At 43.0% G+C, this 25,661-nt stretch overlaps 1 protein-coding gene across 1 annotated transcript in view; it reads right to left on the bottom strand.

Annotated features, from left to right (window-relative positions):
* Positions 1–21,224, bottom strand: part of wnt4 (wingless-type MMTV integration site family, member 4) — a gene marked incomplete at both ends in the record, with an annotated part of 36,165 nt that extends 14,941 nt beyond the window's left edge. Inside the window, 2 exons of the mRNA XM_084167237.1 lie at positions 1,394–1,475; positions 21,148–21,224. Coding sequence (XP_084023363.1) covers positions 1,394–1,475; positions 21,148–21,224 — 159 coding nt within the window. The remainder of the gene's footprint in view (positions 1–1,393; positions 1,476–21,147) is intronic.
* Between the last annotated feature and the right edge of the window lie 4,437 nt (positions 21,225–25,661).

The following is a 25,661-nucleotide window of genomic DNA, read 5'->3' as shown; positions in this document are numbered from 1 at the left end:
TGACCAGTTTCCTAGTCCCTGCCGATGAAAAACATCCCCACAGCATGATGCTGCCACCACCATGCTTCACTGTGGGGATGGTGTTCTTGGGGTGATGAGGTGTTGGGTTTGCACCAGACATAGCGTTTTCCTTGATGGCCAAAAAGCTCAATTTTAGTCTCATCTGACCAGAGTACCTTCCTCCATATGTTTGGGAAGTCTCCCACATGCCTTTTGGTGAACACCAAACGTGTTTGCTTATTTTTTTCTTTAAGCAATGGCTTTTTTCTGGCCACTCTTCTGTATAGCCCAGCTCTGTGGAGTGTACGGCTTAAAGTGGTCCTATGGACAGATACTCCAATCTCCGCTGTGGATCTTTGCAGCTCCTTCAGGGTTTTCTTTGGTCTCTTTGTTGCCTCTCTGATTAATGCCCTCCTTGTCTGGTCCTTGAGTTTTGGTGGGCGGCCCTCTCTTGGCAGGTTTGTTGTGGTGCCATATTCTTTCCATTTTCTAATAATGGATTTAATGGTGCTCCGTGGGATGTTCAAAGTTTCAGATATTTTTTTATAACCCAACCCTGATCTGTACTTCTCCACAACTTTGTCCCTGACCTGTTTGGAGATCTCCTTGGTCTTCATGGTGCCGCTTGCTTGGTGGTGCCCCTTGCTTAGGGGTGTTGCAGACTCTGGGGCTTTTCAGAACAGGTGTATATATACATGTGACAGATCATGTGACACTTAGATTGCACACAGGTGGACTTTATTTAACTAATTATGTGACTTCTGAAGGTAATCGGTTGCACCAGATCTTATTTAGGGGCTTCATAGCAAAGGGGGTGAATACATATCCATGCACCACTTTTCCGTTATTAATTTTTTTGAATTTTTTGAAACAAGTTATTTTTTTCATTTCACTTCACCAATTTGGACTATTTTGTGTAAGTCCATTACATGAAAACCAAATAAAAATCCATTTAAATTACAGGTTGTAATGCAACAAAATAGGAAAAACGCCAAGGGGGATGAATACCTTTGCAAGGCACTCTATATTTTGGAATGCATTTAAAATGTATTAAATAAAAATACATTATCTGGCCAATTTTTAATATTTCACATGTATCCAAAAGAAAGTCTCTAAAAATACATTTTTCCATATGGCTGGTTAGAATAATGATCATTATATTACAGATCTGCCCCTGTTTAGAGAAATTATCATAAGATTACAGATCCGCCCCTTTTTAGAAGAATGATCATAGCATTACAGATCTATACCTGGTTCAAGGGAAATGACTATGGCTTGTATCTTGAATTTAAAGACTTGGACATAACTTTTATAACTTATGTACCATCCTGTCATACCCTGCCAACCTTGAAACCTGAAAATATTGCCAATGTTTGTCATGGTAGATGTGTACCTGTTTATGGATGAGTCCTCGCAGGCGTTCACACGTCTCCTCATCACTGATACTGCCCACGGACGACAGCTTAGCCAGGTACCTGACAGAGACACAGAGGGGGGGGGGTTAATATCAAATATGCAATTAGACAGATAACAACACAATGACCCCTCCAATAATGTTGATGAGATGAAAGTGACAGACACAGATGCCTCAGTATGGGCTCGGTGCGGGTTTAGTTCTACAGCCTAATAGTGAGAAGTTTGGCAGTGAGAGTTGGGCTCCCATGACGTTGTGGGAACGTTTTGGTCATCATGTTGAGAAGAAGGAAAGAGTTTTATCATCTAAACCACCTCCAGGACACACAGGTCACTCCTCACCCCATCAGTCACATATCTCTTTGGCTAAAAGCACCTTACAGAAATAGGCCCATCTCATACGCTCATCACAGACATACTCTACACCAGAACTTCCCATGGAGGGGCTGTCTGGGTCTTGTCTGTGGCCCTCCCTCACCTCTCTCTCCTTCCCTCTCTCCCTTCCTTCCTCTCTCTCTTAATCTGTCCCTCACCTCCCTCTCCTCCCTCCCTCTCTCTCTGTCCTTCTCTCTCTCTCTCTCTCTCTCTCTCTCTCTCTCTCTCTCTCAATTAAATTTTCAATTTAAGGGCTTTATTGGCATGGGAAACATATGTTAACATTGCCAAAGCAGGTGAAGTAGATAGTAAACATTACACTCAGAAGTTCCAAAAGAATAAAGACATTTCAAATGTCATATTATGTATATATACAGTGTTGTAACAATGTGCAAATAGTTAAAGTACAAATGGGAAAATAAATAAACATAAATATGGGTTGTATTTACAATGGTGTTTGTTCTTCACTGGTTGCCCTTTTCTTGTGGCAACAGGTCACAAATATTGCTGCTGTGATGGCACACTGTGGTATTTCACCCAGTAGATAAGGGAGTTTATCAAAATTGGGTTTGTTTTCGAATTCTTTGTGGATCTCTGTAATCTGAGGGAATATGTGTCTCTAATATGGTCATACATTTGGCAGGAGGTTAGGAAGTGCAGCTCAGTTTCCACCTCATTTTGTGGGCAGTGTGCACATAGCCTGTCTTCTCTTGAGAGCCAGGTCTGCCTACGGCGGCCTTTCTCAATAGCAAGGCTATGCTCACTGAGTCTGTACAGTCAAAGCTTTCCTTAAGTTTGGGTCAGTCACAGTGGTCAGTTATTCTGCCACTGTGTACTCTCTGTTTAGAGCCAAATAGCATTCTAGTTTGCTGTGTTTTTTTGTTAATTCTTTCCAATGTGTCAAGTAATTCTCTTTTTGTTTTCTCATGATTTGGTTGGGTCTAATTGTGTTGTTGTTGTTGTTGTCCTGGGGCTCTGTGGGGTCTGTTTATGTTTGTGAACAGAGCCCCAGGACCAGCTTACATTGACATTTTAATCATTTAGCAGATGCTCTTATCCAGAGCGACTTACAGGAGCAATTAGGGTTAAGTGCCTTGCTCAAGGGCACATCGACAGATTTTTCACCTAGTCGGCTCGGGGATTAGAACCAGCGACCTTTCGCTCTTACTTAGGGGACTTCTCAAAGTGAATCTCTCTGTAGGTGATGGCTTTGTTATGAAAGGTTTGGGAATCGCTTTCTTTTAAGTGGTTATAGAATTTAACGGCTCTTTTCTGGATTTTGATCATTAGCGGGTATCGGCATAATTCTGCTCTGCATGCATTATTTGGGGTTTTTCGTTGTACACGGAGGATATTTTTGCAGAATTCTCAATTTGGTGTTTGTCCCATTTTGTGAATTCTTGGTTGGTGAGCGGACCCCAGACCCCACAACCATAAAGGGCAATGGGTTCTATAACTGATTCAAGTATTTTTAGCCAGATCCTAATTGGTATGTCAAATTGTATGTTCCTTTTGATCTCTCTCTCTCTCTCTCTCTCTCTCTCTCTCTCTCTCTCTCTCTCTCTCTCTTTCACAGGCACCTCCTCTCCTCCATGCAGATAACCCCCAATATCCCTTTCTCTCTCAATCTCAGTCTCTCTCTTTCTCTCTCACGGTCATCTCCTCTCCACTCAACGGTCAGATAAACTTGACCGTGACCACTCGACCTCATCCTCCCCCCGACAGTCTTGTCTATACAGCAGGGGGACTTCACTATCAGACCACTGCTGCCGTTCTCCCTCAGTCTGTCTGAATGCTTGTCTGACAACAACAATCAATCACTTTTTATTAATGAAATGGTACAGGCTCAGTTCATAACCAACTGTCTTCACCAACAGAGAAGATGGTAAATGCTAAACAAATGTCTCAACATATACTGTATAATCTGAACATATACTGTATAATCTGAACATATACTGTATAATCTGAACATATACTGTATAATCTTGCTTCTCTTTTCTGTTCTTTCACGCACCTCAAAATAATGGATGCATTATTCTCTTTCTTTTAAATTTTCAGTTAACCCTCCCATTGTCCTAGGGTCAAAATGACCCGCCACTGTGTTGAACCAACTTTATTTAATTTTTATATTTTTGGGATCATTTGTGAGAAGGAGGCAGTGAGACTTTAAAGAAAGTATCACTGCCTCCTTCTCACAAATGATCAAAAAAATATAAAAATTAAATAAAGTTGGTTCAACACAGTGGCGGGTCATTTTGACCCTAGGACAACGGGAGGGTTAATAATTATCCTTCCTCAATTTGTACATACCCATCTTCCCCTCAATAAAATACATTGAAGTTCAAATACAGCTATACAAGAAAAAGACCTACAACCTTGAGCTGTGTGCTCTGTCTGTTTGGGTACACAGTCTCCACACATCCAGCTGTGATACTCAGTGTGATAAAGTCACCTTGAGACTATCAGGCCTCTTCTGAACACTGGAGAACCACTGTCTGTCTGCACTGCAGCTGGTGAGGCTCAGCATCTCTCCTATCACATAAACCTGTCCCCCTCAGCATTCAATACCCCTGCACACACACAGGCACGCACACACATGCACGCAGACACACACATGCACGCACACACACACATGCACGCATGGACACGCACACACACACTAACACACACACAGAGATGAAAGTACTCATAAAGCACCAGTTGCTGTTGCTGGCATGCCACTGGCCCAGCCCTGACCCTGGAAACATTTAATAAACATTGGAGAAAGCACATGGGAAGGACAGATAAGCTCTACGCAGGTGTGGCTCTGTCTATGTGTTTGTGAGACGCTACCGCATGGGAAAAGACTAGCCCAGACATTTGGGGAGTGTGTGTTGGTGTGTGTTAGTGTGTGTGTGTGTGTGTGTGTGTGTGTGTGTATTCAGTCCTTCCATCTTTATCTCTTTATTTGGCTGTGTACCCTCTGTTTCCACTCGTTCCCCTTGCTCTCATTCTTCTTCCTCTCTCTCCCCCACACTCACACCATCTCTCTCTCTCCCCCTCTTTCTCTCTCACTCTCTCTCACTCTCTATCTCTCTCTCTCTCTCTCTCTGTCTCTCTCTGTCTCTCTCTCTCTCTCTCTCTCTCTCTCCTTCTCTACCTCCACTAATTTCTTTATTTCATGTATTTTAAATTCCCAATATTTATTGCTCTCCCTCCTGTGCTAATTCTCTCTCTCTTACCCCCTCTCTCTTACCCCCTCTCTCACGCTCTCTCTCTCTCTGAGAGGTATAGTCAGAGGGTTCATGGGTGCATTCCACCTGGCTACTGTGTGTTTGTGTTGCATTGCGCATCGCAGCCCTTACAACACTGCTGGCTCCAACAGGCTTAGCCCAACGCAACTTATCATGCAACCACTCCACTACAGCCCTACCGCAGAAACAGAAACAGAGACAGACATTAACCACTGCAGTTCTACATTGAGAGAGAGAGAGAGAGAGAGAGAGAGAGAGAGAGAGAGAGAGAGAGAGAGAGAGAGAGAGAGAGAGAGAGAGAGAGAGAGAGAGAGAGAGAGAGAGAGAGAGAGAGAGAGAGAGAGAGAGAGAGAGAGAGAGAGAGAAAAAGAGAGAAAGAGAGGTTATCTGGTCTGTAGAGGAAGGGTGGTGAGGGTGAAGTGGAGACTGAGAGATAGATAGGAGAGAGAAAGCCCCCCTGGCTAAACAAGTCTGATGCTCTAAAGATGCCACGCTGTACACCATATCTGAGGTAGATAGGTCTGTATCTGAGCTCTGGCTGTATCAACTACCCCTTCCTCTGAGGACAGATCAAACCCCAGATGTATCTCTACTTACACAGAGGAGGACGTCACAGAGACCAGCCCTCACACACTCTTACAGACACCTCTCTCTGTCTCTGTTTCTCCCAGGGTATTTATATCAGTTGATTAAACTTGCACTGCTTACCTTTCCTCTGCTGAGTACACAGGAGAGGTAAACAGGTGGAGGTATATATAGGAGCTTAGGGAGCTCCTCACAGAAATTAATACATAGTAACAGATGCTGTTTATCTGTGTTCACTGCAATATTCAGCTATAGTTTTATCCTATAGTAACTTATCATTGCTTCACGGTGCATGTAATGTAAGTAAAATGTTTTTTTTCTGACCACACAGCTAGTGGAGGACAAAGTTTAGCCAGCCAACAGGACAACCACAGACATTCCGGAAGCATGATTGGGAAAGTAAGTGGAAAGGTTTGTGGCAAGGCACGCGCACATACTCAAACACACACAAACAGCAGTGAGGGGTCTGTAGAGATTACCAGTCCCAGATTGCAATCTTTGGATTCCTGCATGATGTGGTATGCCCCAGCACATTGATGAACCCCTCACCTAGATATATGGCCATATAAAATAGAGCAAATCATTAGTACCTACGGTGCTGCACCATGGCTGGCTACCAACCTCTGTGTGTGTGTGTGTGTGTGTGTGTTTTTCGTGGGTTGAGTTAATATGCATTTCCATGATCGGAAAAGAAAACGGACAATAAATGATTATTCTTGTCTAGAGAAACTCCAAGCCCCATGTATATACCAGCAGCATGGATGACTCTGTACCACCACTTTCTGAGCTAGTATGATATGATGACCTTGGATAACCTCTGCTGGACTGGAGTCAGATCAGCAAACACAGCTGCAGTACCCAGTTTGGCCTGCAGAGGGCAGCCTGATCTCAGTCTCCTCTCAGGAGTCTCCCCTGAGGCACAGCCCAAGGCCCAGACCATCAACAGCCAGACAGAAAAAGTTGATCCTTTCAGGTTTCAAGCAAGAAGCTTAGGCTGCTCTTAGACATAGACAACATCACATAATTTCATGGCAGCCATGTTAGTGCCTTCCAGGCAATGTTCTTAAAGGACTCTGACAAAAACAAACTCACGGTCTGCACTCGAAAGCAAATGTGTTACATCAGAAAACTATGTCAACATTTTACAGAAAGGGGCAAAGATACATTTGACAAGCAGTAATTTAGAGCCTGATTGTCAGTAGAGAAAATGGGTGCGTCTCAATAGTGTGTGTTTCTTTCTCCTAATCTCCTTTCTTCCATTTGCAGTGAAATTAAAGAACTGGTTCTGGTTGGCTTCTTTCATGTTGGTTTCACTTTTCTTTTGTTATCAGATCAGTGTAAATTTAGACTATTGAGATGTACTCCATAGGAGTCTATGGGAATCTGTGCAGCTGTTGTGGCTACAGTATATTACAATACTGTACAAATTAAATATACAGCAAGGACATATTTCAAGAGTAATTGAAATTACCATGATAACAATCTCAGCAATATGATGCAGATGAGGAGGAAAATGTAAAGGAAATGAAAGAGGAGGAGGAGAAGGAGATAGGAGTGTGATGCTGTTTACCGTTTACTTTTTTGCAGCTATATATTCATTTTGAAGGGGGATTGCCCATTCTTGCTTTGACTATTTATCTTGAACTGTTCTTGGATTGGATTGTGACTTCCTTATTAACATTGGACATTGAGACTTTGGTTAGGATTATATATGAACTTTATTGTTTATTTTGATTGAAATCTAATTGGTTACAATTTACTAATCTTTGCTCACGTCATATTAATGTGTCTGCTTTGCTTATGTTGCTCTCATATTGACACAGTATTTCTTTGAACTTTAAAATGGTAACTTAGTTTGTGATCCAAGCTGATTGTTGCTGGAGAAGTGTATAAAGAATATGGAAAGGGAAGAGGAAGACAAGGTGGATGAGGAGGTTAGTAGAGGGAGGAGAGGAGAAAGAGGGGGGGAGGGAGAGAAAAGAGGGAGAGGAGATAGTTGGATAGATGCAAAGGAGACGGGCTGAGCTGAGGAGAGGAGATAAGGAGGAGGAAAAGAAGAGAGGCGAGAGGAGGTGGAGGAATGAGGAGTGAGACAGAGGAGGAGAGAGAGGAAAGAGGAAGTTCTTCCAGTCAGAACATAAACTGTCTCAGCCCAGTAGTCGGGTCAAACCAACAAACAGCAACACTCACTCAGACTGACCCTACAAGTGAACTCTAACCCTAACACCTGAACCCTGGCCTTCACTCTCAGCTGCTGATGTTTGTATACACAGTCTGACTCAAGCTAAACCCAGACCCCATTATGGCCCCTGTAGAGCAGGGAAATTGTGTACAGTGGGGTCCGGAATTATTGACACCCTTGATATAGATGAGCAAAAATGACTGTATCAAATAAATAATTCAAATACTGAGGTATATTACGTGGGGGAAAAATGGGGAAATGATATTATTTTATACTAATACAATTGCTCAGAGAAATATACACTGCTCAAAAAAATAAAGGGAACACTTAAACAACACAATGTAACTCCAAGTCAATCACACTTCTGTGAAATCAAACTGTCCACTTAGGAAGCAACACTGATTGACAATACATTTCACATGCTGTTGTGCAAATGGAATAGACAACAGGTGGAAATTATAGGCAATTAGCAAGACACCCTCAATAAAGGACAGGTTTTGCAGGTGGTGACCACAGACACTTCTCAGTTCCTATGCTTCCTGGCTGATGTTTTAGTCACTTTTGAATGCTGGCGGTGCTTTCACTCTAGTGGTAGCATGAGACGGAGTCTACAACCCACACAAGTGGCTCAGGTAGTGCAGCACATCCAGGATGGCACATCAATGCGAGCTGTGGCAAGAAGGTTTGCTGTGTCTGTCAGCGTAGTGTCCAGAGCATGGAGGCGCTACCAGGAGACAGGCCAGTACATCAGGAGACGTGGAGGAGGCTGTAGGAGGGCAACAACCCAGCAGCAGGACCGCTACCTCCGCCTTTGTGCAAGGAGGAGCAGGAGGAGCACTGCCAGAGCCCTGCAAAATGATCTCCAGCAGGCCACAAATGTGCATGTGTCTGCTCAAACGGTCAGAAACAGACTCCATGAGGGTGGTAAGAGGGCCCGACGTCCACAGGTGGGGGTTGTGCTTACAGCCCAACACCGTGCAGGACGTTTGGCATTTGCCAGAGAACACCAACATTGGCAAATTCGCCACTGGCGCCCTGTGCTCTTCACAGATGAAAGCAGGTTCACACTGAGCACATGTGACAGACGTGACAGAGTCTGGAGATGCCGTGGAGAATGTTCTGCTGCCTGCAACATCCTCCAGCATGACCGGTTTGGCGGTGGGTCAGTCATGGTGTGGGGTGGCATTTCTTTGGGGGGCTGCACAGCACTCCATGTGCTCGCCAGAGGTAGCCTGACTGCCATTAGGTACCGAGATGAGATCCTCAGACCCCTTGTGAGACCATATGCTGGTGCGGTTGGCCCTTGGTTCCTCCTAATGCAAGACAATGCTAGACCTCATGTGGCTGGAGTGTGTCAGCTGTTCCTGCAAGAGGAAGGCATTGATGCACATCTGGGACATCATGTCTCGCTCCATCCACCAACGCCACGTTGCACCACAGACTGTCCAGGAGTTGGCGGATGCTTTAGTCCAGGTCTGGGAGGAGATCCCTCAGGAGACCATCCGCCACCTCATCAGGAGCATGCCCAGGCGTTGTAGGGAGGTCATACGGGCACGTGGAGGCCACACACACTACTGAGCCTCATTTTGACTTGTTTTAAGGACATTACATTAAAGTTGGATCAGCCTGTTGTGTGGTTTTCCACATTAATTTTGAGGGTGACTCCAAATCCAGACCTCCATGGGTTGATAAATTTGATTTCCATTGATAATTTTTGTGTGATTTTGTTGTCAGCACATTCAACTATGTAAAGAAAAAAGTATTTAATAAGATTATTTCATTCATTCAGATCTAGGATGTGTTATTTTAGTGTTCCCTTAATTTTTTTAGCAGTGTATTTTGTTTAACAACTAATAACTTATTTTCTCTAATTATTGACACTCCTTTTTCAGGACATTTTAATAGCTCATCTTGCGAGGATAACGGCACTGAGCCGTTTTCTAAAATGTTTTATGAATTGGGCAACACATTGGGAGGGATCTTAGACCATTCCTCCATACAGAATCCTTCCAGATCCTTGATATCCTTAACGGGTTTCGAGTCTGGAGACTGAGACGGTCATTGCAAAATGTTGATTTTGTGGCGAATTAACCATTTCTTTGTGGATTTTGATGTGTGCTTGGGTTATTGTCTTGCAGTGTCCTGGCAGAGGCATGCTCTGACCAGCTGGCAAGTGTCTTTACTGACATCTTCAACCTCTCTCTGACCCAGTCTGTAATACCTACATGTTTCAAGCAAACCACAATAGTCCCTGTGTCCAAGAATGCCAAGGTAACCTGTCTAAATGACTACCGCCCCGTAGCACTTACATCTGTAGCCATGAAGTGTTTTGAAAGGTTTGTAATGGTTGACATCAACACCATCATTACATAAACCCTAGACCAACTCCAATTTGCATACCGCCCCAAAAGGAACACCTACGTGAGAATGCTGTTCATTGACTACTGCTCAGTGTTCAACACCATAGTGCCTCCAAGCTCACCACTAAGCTAAGAACCCTGGGACTGAACATCTCCCTCTGCAACTGGATCCTGGACTTGAGGGTAGTCAACAACACATCTGCCATGCTGACCCTCAACACAGGGTTCCCTCAGGGGTGCGTGCTCAGTCGTGGGTGAACTCCCTGTTTCCCCGACGACATCGTGGCCGCACACGACTCCAACACCGTCATTAAGTTTGCCGATGACACGATGGTAGTAGGCCTGAACACCAACAATGATGAGGCAGCCTATAGGGAGAAGGTCAGAGACCTGGCAGTGTGGTGCCAGGATGACAACCTCGTCGTCAACGTAACTCGGCCACTCAGGAACATTCACTGTCTTCTTGGTAACCAACTCCAGTGTAGATTTGGCCTTGTGGTTTAGGTTATTGTACTGCTGAAAAGTGAATTAATCTCCCAGTGTCTGGTCGAAAGCAGACTGAACCAGGTTTTCCTCTATGAGTTTTGCCTGTACTTAGCTCCATTCTGTTTATTTTTTGTCCTGAAAAACTCCTTAATGATTACAAGCATACCCATAACATTATGCAGCCACCACTATGCTTGAAAATATGGAGAGTGGTACTCAGCAATTTGTTGTATTGGATTTGTCCCCGGGACCACCCATACGTAAAAATGTATGCACACATGACTGTAAGTCGCTTTGGATAAAAGCGTCTGCTAAATGGCATATTATTATATTATTATTATAACACTTTGTATTCAGGACAAAAAGTGAATTGCTTTGCCACATTTTTTGCAGTATTACTTTAGTGCCTTGTTGTAAACAGGATGCATGTTTTGGAATATTTTGTATTATGTACAGGCTTCCTTCTTTTCACTCTGTCAATTAGGTTAGTATTGTGGAGTTACTACAATGTTGTTGTTGATCCATCCTCAGTTTTCTCCTATGACAGCTATTCAACTCTGAGTTAAGAAGGACGCCTGTATTTTTGTAGTGACTGGGTGTATTGATACAACATCCAAAGTGTAATTAATAACTTCACCATGCTCAAAGAGATATTCAATGTCTGCTTATTGAATTTTTTTTAACCTATCTATCAATAGGTGCCCTTTTTGCGAGGCATTGGAAAACCTCCCTGGTCTTTGTGGTTGAATCTGTGTTTGAAATTCACTGCTCAACTGAGGGACCTTACATATAACTGTATGTGTGGGGTACAGATGAGGTAGTGAAGATATTTATAATAAGGGTTACATGGAGAAAATCGGACCTCTCTGAAATGAAAATAGATGGCCCTCCCTTTAGCAAAATATATTTTACCTAAACCCTCCCTGAACGCTTAAAACAAAAAGTGACCCTCCCCTATACCCAAAATAATAATTAAAACAAAGTGGATATCAGAGAACATGTCTGCCATTTACCCTCACTTCTTGGACAGACCAGAGTCTTAGATATGCAGTTTTAGAAATAGTTATTAGTCCAGTAAGCATTACATGTCAACGCGGGAATTTTTATAGTGCACAAGGCTGCGGGCCAGAAGGTTGTGGGATCACAGACCACCATGGTCAAGAATAGGCGTAGAAAGATCTCTTTTATAGTAAAAGTATTGCATGAATCTATCATCCTATTTGCAGGTCCGAGAAAAAATTGCCTTTTATAAACATTTCATGCAATTATACGTCATTTTACATATTAGCGGAATATTTTTTAAATACCACACAAATTACTGAAATTACAGGCTAAGAATGGACAGAGCGATAGGCCTGTGTTCATCTTATCATATTTATCCAATGCCAAGTCAGTGTGTTTTTTTGCAATGAAACTGTCCCAAATAATTAAATCTGAGACGCCATTAGGAATCTGAGCATGGTACTTTCAAAAGTTAGGCCTACCTTTCCACCCCAGACAGAGTAGGCCTACTGACGCAGAAAAATGTAAGCTTTCACTGCTGGCTACTCTTCTACCGTGGCTTAACCCAACGAGAGAAGGTCACAAGTGTTTCGCTAAAAGCTGTCTGGGTTTAAACATCTTCTATTGTACAGAAAGTGAAAAGCTTAATCAATTGATAGTGACATAATTAGATTACTTCCCAAGCAAAGCAGGCCTCTGAATGTCAAAGAAACTAAACAATGATAACCCCATATGCATCAGTCACGTCTTTCCCGGGTATTTTACAGCTTGTTTCTAGCATAAAGCATCACGGACCAAAGCGCTGTTATAGCCTAGACCAATTTATATAATTTTATCCGTTTTATTTTCTCCAAAATCTTAAGCTAACAAGGGGTAGGTCTGTGCTTTTTGCCAATTTCTTTAATAAAAGGTAGGCCTATAGTATACCCTCTCATACCCCCTCAATTCGAGTCTTGGTTTTAAAGGAAAACTCCACTCAAAAGCTATCTTTTGGTGTTTGTTTCATTAGTCCATTGTTGATATAGTCCTAAAATGTTTTGCATGTCAGCAATCAAGTTTTCTAGATACGTAACTTTCAAAATACAGAAATCTGGCCCGTATTATGCATTTTGCATCATATGATGCGTTTGCATCATAAAATGCAAAATGCATCAAACGGGCCAGATTTCTTGAAAACTTGACTCCTGACATGCAAAACTTTTTGGGACTACAGTGCCTTCGGAAAGTATTCAGACCTCTTGACTTTTTCCAAATTTTGTTACGTTACAGCCTTCTTCTAAAATTGATGAAATAAAAAAAGGTCCTCATCAATCTACACACAATACCCCATAATGACAAAGCGAAAACAGTTTTTTAGAAACTTTTGCCAATTTCTTAAAAATGCAAAACAGAAATACCTTATTTACATAAGTATTCAGACCCTTCACTATGAGACTCGAAATTGAGTTCAGGCGCATTCTGTTTCCATTGATCATCCTTGAGATGTTTCTACAACTTGATTGGAGTCCACCTGTGGTGAATTCAACTGATTGGACATGATTTGGAAAGGCACACACCTGTCTATATAAGGTCCCACAGTTGACAGTGTATGTCAGAGCAAAAGCCAAGCCTGAACTTGAAGGACTTGCCCGTAGAGCTCCGAGACAGGATTGTGTTGAGGCACAGATCTGGGGAAGTGTACCAATACATTTCTGCAGCATTGAAGGTCCCCAAGAACACAGTGGCCTCCATCATTCTTACATGGAAGAAGTTTGGAATCACCAAGACTCTTTCTAGAGCTGGCCGCCCGGCCAAACTGAGCAATCGGGGGAGAAGGGCCTTGGTCAGGGAGGTGACCAAGAACCCGATGGTCACGCTGACAGAGCTCCAGAGTTCCTCTGTGGAGATGGGAGAACATTCCGGAAGGACAACCATCTCTGCAGCACTCCACCAATCAGGCCTTCATGCTAGAGTAGCAAGACGGAAGCCACTCCTCGGTAAAAGGCACATGAAAGCCCGCTTGGAGTTTGCCAAAAGTCACTTAAAGACTCTCAGACCATGAGAAACAAGATTCTCTGGTCTGATGAAACCAAGATTGAACTCTTTGGCCTGAATGCCAAGCATCACGTCTGGCGGAAACCTGGCACCATCCCTACGGTGAAGCATGGTGGTGTAAGCATCATGCTGTGGGGATGTTTTTCAGCGGCAGGGACTGGGAGACTTGTCAGGATCGAGGGAAAGATGAACGGAGCAAAGTACAGCGATACCCTTGATGAAAACCTGCTCCAGAGCGCTCAGGACCTCAGACTGGGGCGAAGGTTCACCTTCCAACAGGACAACGACCCTAAGCACACAGCCAAGACAACACAGGAATGGCTTTGGGACAAGTCTCTGGGATGTCCTTAAGTGGCCCAGCCAGAGCCCAGACATGAACCGGATCAAACATCTCTGGAGAGACCTGAAAATAGCTGTGCAGCAATGCTCCCCATCCAACCTGACAGAGCTTGAGAGGATCTGCAGAGAAGAATGGGAGAAACTCCCCAAATACAGGTGTGCTAAGCTTGTAGCGTCATACCCAAGAAGACTCAAGGCTGTAATCGCTGCCAAAGATGCTTTAACAAAGTACTGAGTAAAGGGTCTGAATACTTATGTAAATGTGATATATTTTTTTTTTATACATTTGGAACAAAAATCCAAAAAATCAAAAATCCTGGTTTTGCTTTGTCATTGTGGGGTATTGTGTGTAGATTGATGATGGAAAAAAACACACAATTTCATCCATCTTAGAATAAGGCTGTAACATAACAAAATGTGGAGAAAGTCAAGGGGTCTGAATACTTTCCGAATGCACTGTATATCAGCAATGGACTAATGAAACAAATACCAAAAGATAGTTTTGAGGTGGAGTTTTCCTTTAACTTAACAGTCTTTCATTGACACGGAGGTAGACTATTTAAAGAGTGCATGGTGGGTGGAGGAATTGATTGACAAATCTATGGATATAGCATCCTATAGCCTAATGTTGTCTGTCAAACAGGTAGGCCTACCTCTTATTTCTTAAATAGGAAGAAATAGGCTCCAACACAAAGCCCCCTTGTTGTTAGTAAAGTCTAATTAAAATGAAGACTGTTGAAATGAGTTATGCCTACTCTAATTTGCCTACTTTCAGCACCATAAGCTGTCCATTTCCGATTGATTGTGGCACGGCTGCTCCTTCAAGTTTCAGCACCACAATGTAAGTTATTCGAATCTGTCTTATTGTGAGGTCAATAACTCTGATAAATACATCATGGGCAGGCTTATAGTAGAAGCAAGCTATCGAAGTTGACCTCCGGTCCTCCTTCTCATCTTCGCGCTCTCCTTCTCAAACTGAAAAGAACATAGGCTATAGGCTAGTCCACGTGCAAGATTAGGCCTAATCAAAAATTGTTTTCAGAATAAACCTTTGACTCTTCTCCTGAAATGCTACTGTAGCCCCACACAGCACAGCCATTGGTTAAGCAGCACACAAAAACGTTTAAGATCAGCAAGAGCAGAGCAGGTTGGGGCTCAGGGTTGGAATATCAATTGCAGTGTGTATTGCAGCCTAGTTTTATTTATACAATCCTATCAGCTATCTTAGAAATATAACTTTGCTCTGTGCTTCTCTGAGCATGCACTTCGTAGCTATGGATAATTTTTTTGAGACCACACTAAATAGCCTATAGTAGCAATTGATATTGCACGCCCAGCGGAAAATCAGAGATGAGGGGCGGCATCGGGCACACATCTATATATAGCATAATAATCAACTAATTCTAAAACACTGTGAAATATTGAAATTTCATCAATTACAAATTACATGACCCTCCCCTGGACTAGATTTAAAAAATACTAAACCCTCCCATTGACTGAAATTGAAAAAGCATGACCCTCCCCCAGGTAACGATTCTGTACATTTTTATCCGTCCCTAATCACTGCATTATTTTTGTTTGTCCAAATTGGAGTTTGTCTTTGACAGAATCGGCAATTTATGACTTAGGAGTCATTTGTTCTATTCTATTCTTCTCCCGGAAGACAGAACTCTATTCTAGTTCAGCATTGGATGCATGTTGAGATCCACGATCCTCTTACTTAAACCATACAGAGCGAGCAGGAGGGTGGCGACAGTCTATTGTTTAAGTCCCTATCTAAATTTGTGACCAATCATGCTTAAAATAGCTCTCATGCATTTTACCATACACACCATGTGCCAAGCTAGCCCCTTACTGCAAATCTGTATGATGCATGATGCATACAGGCACACACAAGCAAGTACGCAAGCACAGACAAGCACACAGACAGACAGACAGACATACAGACAGACAGACACGTACACGCGTAGAAAGAGAGACGAAGAAAGAAAGCATGCAAAAGAGGGCAAGAATTACACTAATTGCTAATGAGGGCTGGGGTTTGGTGGTCTAATGTGCAGCCAGGTCACCCATGATACAAGTCAGTATTCGACGTCCATCCATGTCTGAGGACGTCTGGAGATTATGTGGAAACCGGCCACTAGGGGCAACAGTGAGCGCTCTTACCTTCGAGTAGGTTTCAGTTTTGCTTGGGCATTGTGGATGGCAATGGCCAAGGGGCGCAAGCATCTGCATCTGCCTCTGATTCCAAAGGTTGCAAGTTCAAATCCAGTTATAGTTTTAAGCTTATCCCAAACCTTAACGCTTACCTTAACCATTCGGAGTCAATGCCTAACCTTAACATTTCGGAGTTAATACCTGAACTTAACCTTAAACACTTTGAAATTTGACATTTGAAAGAACTTCGAAATTTGATTTTTGAGAAACATGGATGAATGTCTAATTCTGACGTGAGACTGCGAGAGCTAGTTGCTAATGTGTGTGTGTGTGTGTGTGTGTGTGTGTGTGTGTGCTTGCGTGTATGTGTATGTGTTATCGATGGGGTCATGGTGTTGGCAGTCTGTTATTTTTAGGGTGAAATGAGCTCTAGTGGAGACAGCAGCAGAGCAGGCACCAGACAACACATTAAAATACACTCAAAAACTCACTTACACACGCATTTTGACACAAACACACACACACACACACACAGAGAGAGAGAGAAGAGGCAATACAAGCCACCTCCCACCTGGTGCGTTAATCCTCTGGTCCCAACAGGTCAAGACCACTGTGTGTGTTTCATCAGACATCCACCTTTCGCCATTTCCTTTTCTATTATTGTCCCTCCTCTTCTCTCTCTCTCTCTCTCTCTCTCTCTCTCTCTCTCTCTCTCTCTCTCTCTCTCTCTCTCTCTCTCTCTGTCTTTCTCCCTCTCTCTCTCTCTCTCTCTTTCTCCCTCTCTCTCTCTCTCTCTCTCTGTCTTTCTCCCTCTCTCTCTCTCTCTCTCTCTGTCTTTCTCTCTCTCTCTCTCTCTCTCTCTCTCTCTCTCTCATTTTCTTCTTCTCTCTCTGTCTCACTCTCTCTCATTTTCTCCTTCTCTCTCTCTCTGTCTCTCTCTCTCTCTCATTTTCTTCTTCTCTTTCTCTCTCTCTCTCATTTTCTTCTTCTCTCTCTCTCTGTCTCTCTCTCTCTCTCTCTCTCTTCTCCTCCCTCCTTTGTTTTTTAGTCATTGCAGTTGTGCTTTTCCTCTGGTATTATTAGGGCTCTATGTTAGCCTGTGTTAGCCGTAGTGTAGTAGTGTGAGCGGCAGGGTGTCTGGGGACAGGATGCTGACAGGAGGACATGAATGTGACAACATGACTACAGTTTCATCACCACTTCGTCACCGCTGATATTTGTGTTTGCAGTGTGTGGGGGGTTTGTGTGCGGTGTGTGTGTGTGTGTGCAGTGCAAGGCGCCACAGTGTAGCGCAACGCCAAGGTCCCTGCTTTCTCTGGTTACTCTACAGCTGCCATCTCTTTATCGCCTGCCTGACACACTGACCATGCCCTTATAGTCTATTTAACACACACACACCAATACTGCTCAAAGCTGCCACTGCTCACAGATTTGAAACCCTGGGCAGACAAGCTAGAGAATCCTGAACAGTTTTGTCATTTGACAGAGCTAATATTGGTGGTGCAAAGTAAAATAAAAACATATTTTTTTTATCATGACAGACTAAGTTCAATATTTATTACTTTGAATGTATAAGTAGGCCTATCGATATATCAGCTTTAACAGACAACCATATATTCTCATATTTATTTATGACAGCATATAATTTCAAATACATTTATAAAACATTAGCAGGTTCATGGTCCGCATGGTTCAATCATCACTGACGTTGGTCCTCAAAGGCTAATGCCCTTTACTCAGTTAATATGTAGCTAGGCCTATTCCTTAAAACTAGCAGATCCTGTCAAGCAATTGTCTATGAAAACACTGTATGGGTGTTAAAAAACAATTATTCAACGGGCTTGACGTTTCAAATGCGATGAGCAATCTAAAACAAATAGGCGAGGATTCTGATATTCTCCCCAGGGCCAATCAATTCACGGGGTTTATGCTGAGTAAATAAATGAAACTGAAGCAACAAACACATGTAGGCCGAACCCCTGCTTTCCCTTTGACAAATGCCAGAATTCTGTCAGTTAGGCTATTTAATGAAGCGTCTAATCCCCCCCCCCCCCCCCCCCCCCCCTTCGAGCCGCGCGCAGGTGCATCGGGGAAATCGCTCGCGCCATAGGATAGGAGAAAGAGCAGGAGAGGAGGGCGAAAAGGTGTTGAAGGACAAACTAATGAACAGTAGTAGTCTACTGCAGGCCAGTCAGCCCCGATTCTAGAGAGGCCTTAGGAGTATGACTCAGCGCTCAGTACCCGATGAGTGGTTTAGAGAGGGAAACCGAAATTCACACGGGATATTAGGCAATAAGAAAATGATTTAGGCCAAAAACAAATAGTTCACCCAACACTGCTTGATCGAACTGGGAATAGCATCATCGCTTATCCAAAATTCGATAGATCATTTTAAACATTCATGAGATTTGGCAAGCATATTATAGCCTAAACAAAATGTATACTAATTTGGAATCAGCTGATTTTCTCTTTATTTATTTTTATATTTTTTTGCCATGGTGCTATGTTGTTTTAAAGAGCCAAAAAAAGCATGCAATTACGGTATAGGCTACCTATCCAAAAATATTTTTCGGTTTATCTTCCATCAGCTGACAATGTTCAATAGAATGACAATGTTAGAATAGCCTATATTGCAAATCATTGGCTGTCACCCTTGATGAAATGAATCAGCATATCTAAAAACAGAAGCACTACTTGGAAATCATGATGACATTAGTCCAGTTATGCATTAGACCATTATGCATTAGACCATTATGCATTTTGCCCTAGCACTATACAGCTGATTCAAATAATCAACTAATCATCAAGCTTTGATAATTTAAATCAGCTGTGTAGTGTTAGTGCAAAAAACAAAACGTGCACCCCTTGGGGTCCCGAGGACCGAGTTTGGTAAAAGCTGCATTAGACCATTCTATGATCTATCATCTGCATGTGGCTACAGGCCTTTTCGATTTCAGCAAAGAACAAAACGAGTGTTTAAAAGATAATTCAAATCACCAAGAGAAAAAAATTATGCTTCAGCCGAAACAATTTGTAGATAAATAGGCCTATGCGGTGAGCCATTACAAGTTTAACAAAAAACGAAATGAATCTGGAAGTCTACTACAAAAACATGGTAACATAATCTAAATCGACCATTTTATCGAAAACATCTGTTTTTCGTTAAATAATGGCTAAATACGATGCTCTTATTCAACGAACCTGCATACCAGACATTGATACGAATATAACTCTTTGGAAAATAATAATTCCAGCATTATGCTCAGTAGCTCGATATAATCTATGCGATCATATTCGATTCATTCATTAGATATATATATGGATAGCTTTGTGTGAATACAGATCCATAAAGTTATATGCCCATGATATCGACGCCAAAATTAGACGATTACTTTCGAATTGTAAAACTCTAATAAAATCTATAGATTTAATGAACATATTGTCCATATACTCTCAAAATGTACTTGACCTACACAAATATTTGCAATATAGGCTAGGCCTATACACAGGCTTTTTAAAAACACTTATCTTGAGTGAATTTTCACATGATCTGACCTATAGAGAATTTTCCTCCGCAGTATTTTTTCGGAGAACCTGTTTCCCCTCTCGTCTACTTGTGCTGCTCCCAGCTGACAGGTCTCCTATACCGGTGCCGGGAGAATGGAGAGGGGGTTGAGGCTGCTTGGTTCAGGGCTGAGGGGGAGAAGTGCACATGCTCCGGGTCGATCCCTCAGACAGAATAATCATATTTAGCAGACTAGCAGAGAGGGTTTTCGCTACGCATGGAACATGCCTGCACACGCCCGCGTTGCGTTCTGCTCTCTCGCCACACCTTGAGTCCAAAAACACGAGCTGCCATCAAACCCTATAGCACAATTAATAATCCACTATCTATGTTTAATATAATAACACAGGTTCAATGTATGTATAATTTGAAGACATTGTAATGCATTTGGCTACTAAATGCACTCATCAATGTATTAGCAATTTATCAATGCATAATGCAAGATTGAATCGTGGCTTAGTCTATATAAACTCTAATAATCATAATCATTTGATAAGGCTATCCTCCTGTCCACAGAGCCCATTTCTGTCAACATATACGACATGATATTCACCAGTTGTACGATACAAACACTAATCATTGAAATAAAAATGCTAGTCACACGGTCTTTTAAACGTAAAAAATAAGGACAGTAAAACACAGATTTGTTGCTTAGCTCTCTCTCTCTCGCTCTCCCTTGAGGTATGCAGACCCACCTAACCACCTCCCACCTCTGAGAGCAAGCACGCACTTGCGACCGAACAGCGAGGCTCGTGCAGCAGGGAGAAACGGGCAATAATGTACAATGTGCCCATAGTGGAGTTAGTCTAGCCCTAGTCACTTACTCGGTGTAGGCTACCCTGCACATTGCAGGTCCCAGGGGACTGAGACTGAAAACGAATGGTGTTTTTACACTGACAAATAGCCTATAATGGAGTTGGGCCTTGCACACTCAGATGCACTAACACTGGCTACTTCATCGAGGTAACAGGCAAAGTGAGAGATTATTTTTATTTGACTGACAGGTGCAGAAGACCAATTATAATATTGGTATAACATTGTTTGCCTATAGCCTAACCGTCGAGTGGATGAGTGGAGTGGTCGGATTAACAACGACAGGGCATTGAGCTTTGACCCTACCGACACACAGAGATCACAGAGACAGAGATCACAGAGACAAGGACAGAAACAGGGGCAGCGTTTATGATAATGACAGGAACAGGTGAAATGTGAGAAAAATAGGTTTGGGATGTTTGAAGAGAGATGGAGGAAGATATTTTGGGAAGAGGGGAGAGAGTAGAGAAAGTGCAGACTGGCCAGGTTTAGGGATGGGATGTGGAGGCGAGTGAGAGGAGATGGGCAGAGAGTGGATGGCGGCAGAGAGGGGAAGATGCAAAGAGGTGAGAGAGAGAGTTGGAGTCCGTAAACTTCACTTACAGCCAGTTACTGGCGTTGGCCGAGAGCAGCGCGAGGAAGAGCATCAGCAGGGACCGTAAAACATATTCCGCGGTCATCGCGAACGCTACCAGGAGAGAAAGATCCCAAAGAGAGTTGAAATAATCCACACAAGGTATGGCAAGGATCTCTGCTACGCGCTCCCAGGGGAAGGACGAGAGGTTGGCGGCGGTGGTCTCGTGAATTACCGGAGATACGTAGGACCCCGTTAAATACAGTTAATCCATCATCACACATCCACAGAGATCAACCGGAGAGGCGTGAGACTCGCAGCTGTGTCACCCGGTCCGTTCGTCTCCTGCTCTCTCTCCACACAGAGAGAGAGGAAAAGATGGGGAGATAGGAAAAGAGAGGATGCTAAAAATACACTGAAATCGTTTTTTCTGTGTCACGGCGCCAAACTCGGGAAAGCTGGAACTGAATTGGACCCTTCTTATTTCACGTGTTTACTCTCGTTCCTGTTTTCGCGTTAACACCACCGGGCGCGCAATGAGAGGGGCACTAAAAACCTTAACGACTTCTTCCCGAGTTGGAGTTTTAATCCCTCAGGTGCTCTCGAGACGCTCCTCGATTGCGGTGTTATTGCTGCTGTAGTCCATTCCAACCGATGGGCTTTGGTTCTCTCCACGTTGTCACACACACATTCACGTAGAAACACACGCTTTACACAATATTTCACACACACAGCCTGTCACTGTGCGTTAACTCTGTGGATGGCACTGCGAGGGGAGAGAGGGTGAAAGCTGACTTTAGTGGAGGGGCGGCGCAAGGCTGAGGGGAGGTATGGGAGTGAGTTTGGAGATGAAGGCGGGTTTAGTGCGTTATGAAGGTATAGTGTATCTCTCCTCTCTCTCTCTCTCTCTCTCTCTCTCTCTCTCTCTCTCTCTCTCTCTGTGTATTCTGTGCCGTTTTAGAGCTCTCCCGGGAGGATGCAATAGCGCAGCCATTCACACACACACACACACACACACACACACACACACACACACACTTCTTGGCAAAGTCTTGCTCAACCCTGTCCCATGCCAAATATTCTGTGGTCAGAAGGCTATTTAAAGCCTCACTGAAAATCACTGCATTTTAGACTGGTGTAATAATGGTGATAATGGTACAAATAGTAAGCCTGAAAGGTATAATACTACCATGACTACTACTACTACAAGGCCTACTGCTACTGCTACTATTATTAATAATATTAATACAAATATGAATAATACAAATAATAATAGGGCATTGTTTAATAGGCCTAATGATGTAGCCTAACTCGTGTTCATCACAGCAATGTCCAGAACCCTATCCGGAATGGTTTTGTGTGGGGAAATGTCAGTCAAGTTCCGACGAATTATCACACCAGAAATGTCCATGTAAAAAGTATTTTAGTATTTGTTTCATTAGTCCACTGCTGCTACAATCCCCAAATGTTTTACATGTCAGCAATCAAGTTTTCAAGATGTATAACTATCAAAATACAGAAAGTGTCACAGTATGACGCTTGATTACACGCACAATTGGCCCAGCGTTGTCCGGGTTAGGGCAGGGAGTGCGGCTTGGCAGGGTCGTGTTTCGGGGGACGCATGGCGCTACGCCTCTCCTGAGTCCGTATGGGAGTTGCAGCGATGAGACAAGACTGTAACTACCAATTGAATACCACAAAAATAAATAACAGAATGGACAAATACCAAAATAATGTTTTTTGAGTGGTATTTTCCTTTAATAAGCCATTTCTGGGTACATCAGAGTTTGGCGTTCAAATCTCATTTCACTTATTGGGTTTTAGAATACACCTCGTAGACGCGAAACGCTGCATCCACAGCACCAGTTGTGTGCATTGTGTATTTTGCAGTCGAGACACAAACTGTTGGGGAGTAGTGAACTACATGTAGTTCCAGCCAGGTCACCCGTGATACAAGTCTGTATTCCACGTCCATCCATGTCTGAGGAGGTCTGGAGATGACGTGGAAACCGGCCACTCAACAGCGCTGTTACCTTCAAGTAGGTTTCGATTTTGCTAGGGTGTTGTGGACGGAGATGGCTGATGGCTGTAAGCATCTGCCTCTGATTCCTAAAGTTGAAAGTTTGAATCCAGCGATAGAAAGTTATTTTTGTTTTAAGCCTATCCCAAACCTTAACCCTTACCATAACCATTCGGAGTTAATGCCTAACCTTAAGATTTCAGAGTTAATGCCTGAACTTAACCCTAATCTTCAAAATTCAGAGTAAATATCTCAACTTAATTCAGAGTAAATATCTCAACTTAACCTTAAACACTTTGAAATTTGAAATTTACAACAACTTCGAAATTTGATGTTTGAGAAACATGGATGAACATCTTATTCTGATGTGAGACTGAGAGCTAGTTGTGTAGTTCAACTAGTAATTTAACTACATTTTGCAGTAGCTGGTAGTTGAACTAAATTCAAATCTTGGTATTTTTGTTGTTGTAGTTAATTACTTTTTTTTGCCATGTAGCGGTGTAGCTAACTACTGGAACTACACATTACTTATTTTGCTAAATAAAATATGTGTGAAGTTGGCAAGCATTTACTTTCTTTTCCGGCATCAGACCTGCCTAATTCACACTTGAAACATAGTATTTGTGTTTAATAGGCAAAATTACACATTCTGTTAACATCTCCACTCCAGAGTGATCAGTTCTTGCAATTTGTAGTCTGTGACATTTCAGATTTAGATATTATAATTTATCACGAAGTAGTTTGGATTTAGTGAACAATTTTTTCAAATTAACATTTATTTCTTAAGGGTAGCTGTAGTGTTGCTTAGCGTACTTTCAGTGTGAAGTAATTGGTACCTTGGAAACTATATTTTCTCCAACACTACACACCTACACACACACACTCTCTTTCTTTCTCTCTCTCTCTCTCTCTCTCTCTCTCTCTCTCTCTCTCTCTCTCTCTCTCTCTCTCTCTCTCTCTCTCTCTCTCTCTCTCTCTCTCTCTCTCTCTCACACACACACACACACACACACACACACACACACACACACACACACACACACACACACACACACACACACACACACACACACACACACACACACAGAGGAGAGTGCACCAGTGTATTTTTGGAACTTTGCATTTAGGCTACAACAAGCATCATGTGGATGGCCTGCTATTACGAACACCTGGTCTTTCCATGACATAGACTGACCAGGTGAAAGCTATGATCCCTTATTGATGGCACCTGTTAAATCCACTTCTATCAATGTAGATGAAGGGGAGGAGACAGGTTAAAGAATGATTTTTTAAGCCTTGAGACAAGGATTGTTTATGTGTGCCATTCAGAGGGTGAATGGGCAAGACAAAATATTTAAGTGCCTTTGAACTGGGTATGGTAGTAGGTACCAGGGGCACTGGTTTTGAGTGTGTGAAGAACTGCAACGCTGCTGGGATTTTCACACTTAACAGTTTCCCGTGTGTATCAAGAATTGTCCACCACCCAAAGGACATCTAGCCAACTTGACACAACTGTGGGAAGAATTGGAGTCAACACGGTCCAGCATCCCTGTGGAATGCTTTTGATACCTTGTAAAGTCCATGCCCCCACGAATTGAGGTTGTTCTGAGGGCAAAAGGGTGTGAGAAGGTGAGCAGCACCTGGGGTGTGAGAAGGTGCAGTAACTGAGTCAGACTGAAAGATCATCATTGAGCTTCTGAACAGACTGGCCAACAGAGGGGGACAGTGAGTAACGTTGGGAGGTGCGTGAAGATCAGGATCGGCACTATGGACTGGAGCACACACACACTCACTCAGCTACCCAGAGTTCTATTGCGCTGATCTGATTTACTGGTCTTTGGCCGTGGGACAATCCCACAATCCCACAGGAACAATAGACATGTGATTGGTTTTCCTGCAGACGCCAGGGACGAGGTGTGTTTGTGAAAGTGTCTGTGTGTGTGTGTTATTTATCTCCTCTTCTAGTAGGCTGTCAACCAGAGCCAAAACGTACAACTATCCTCTATATGGTACATTCTTATTGCCATTCTTATGAGGACATGACTGTGTTTGAACATTGGTGCCAACATGGCTTCCATGAAAACTGTAAAACCCAAACAGTACAGTACCATTAGGCCGAGGGAGACTCTACCCAAGATAACTCAAATGTGTGTGTGTCCTTGCGTCCCTCTTCGGTGCCCCCTGGGGTGTTTCCAGACAGTCCCATTACCCTTAAATCACCTCCCCTCCAGTACAGTGTGTGTGATTGTGTCTGTGTACATGTGTAAGTATGTTGTAAGTGGCTGCCAGTCTCCTGCTGTGTTTAAGTGAAAATAAACCATTTTCCTCTAAGGACCCCCACTATACCCAGCATGCAGCCCACACACTCACATGTCTCTCTCTGTGTGTGTGTGTGTGTGTGTGTGTGTATGAGAGAAAGAGAGAGAGAGCCAGAGAGAGAGAGAGATAACAATAGAGAGAAAGATACAGGAAGAGAGAGACTCGGAGACAAATAAAATGTGTGTGTGATGAAGCTGAGTGAGG

This window comes from Coregonus lavaretus (genome assembly GCF_964263955.1).
Source record: "Coregonus lavaretus genome assembly, chromosome: 8".
Lineage (NCBI taxonomy): Eukaryota > Metazoa > Chordata > Actinopteri > Salmoniformes > Salmonidae > Coregonus > Coregonus lavaretus.
This window is presented reverse-complemented; position numbering and strand designations above follow the sequence as displayed.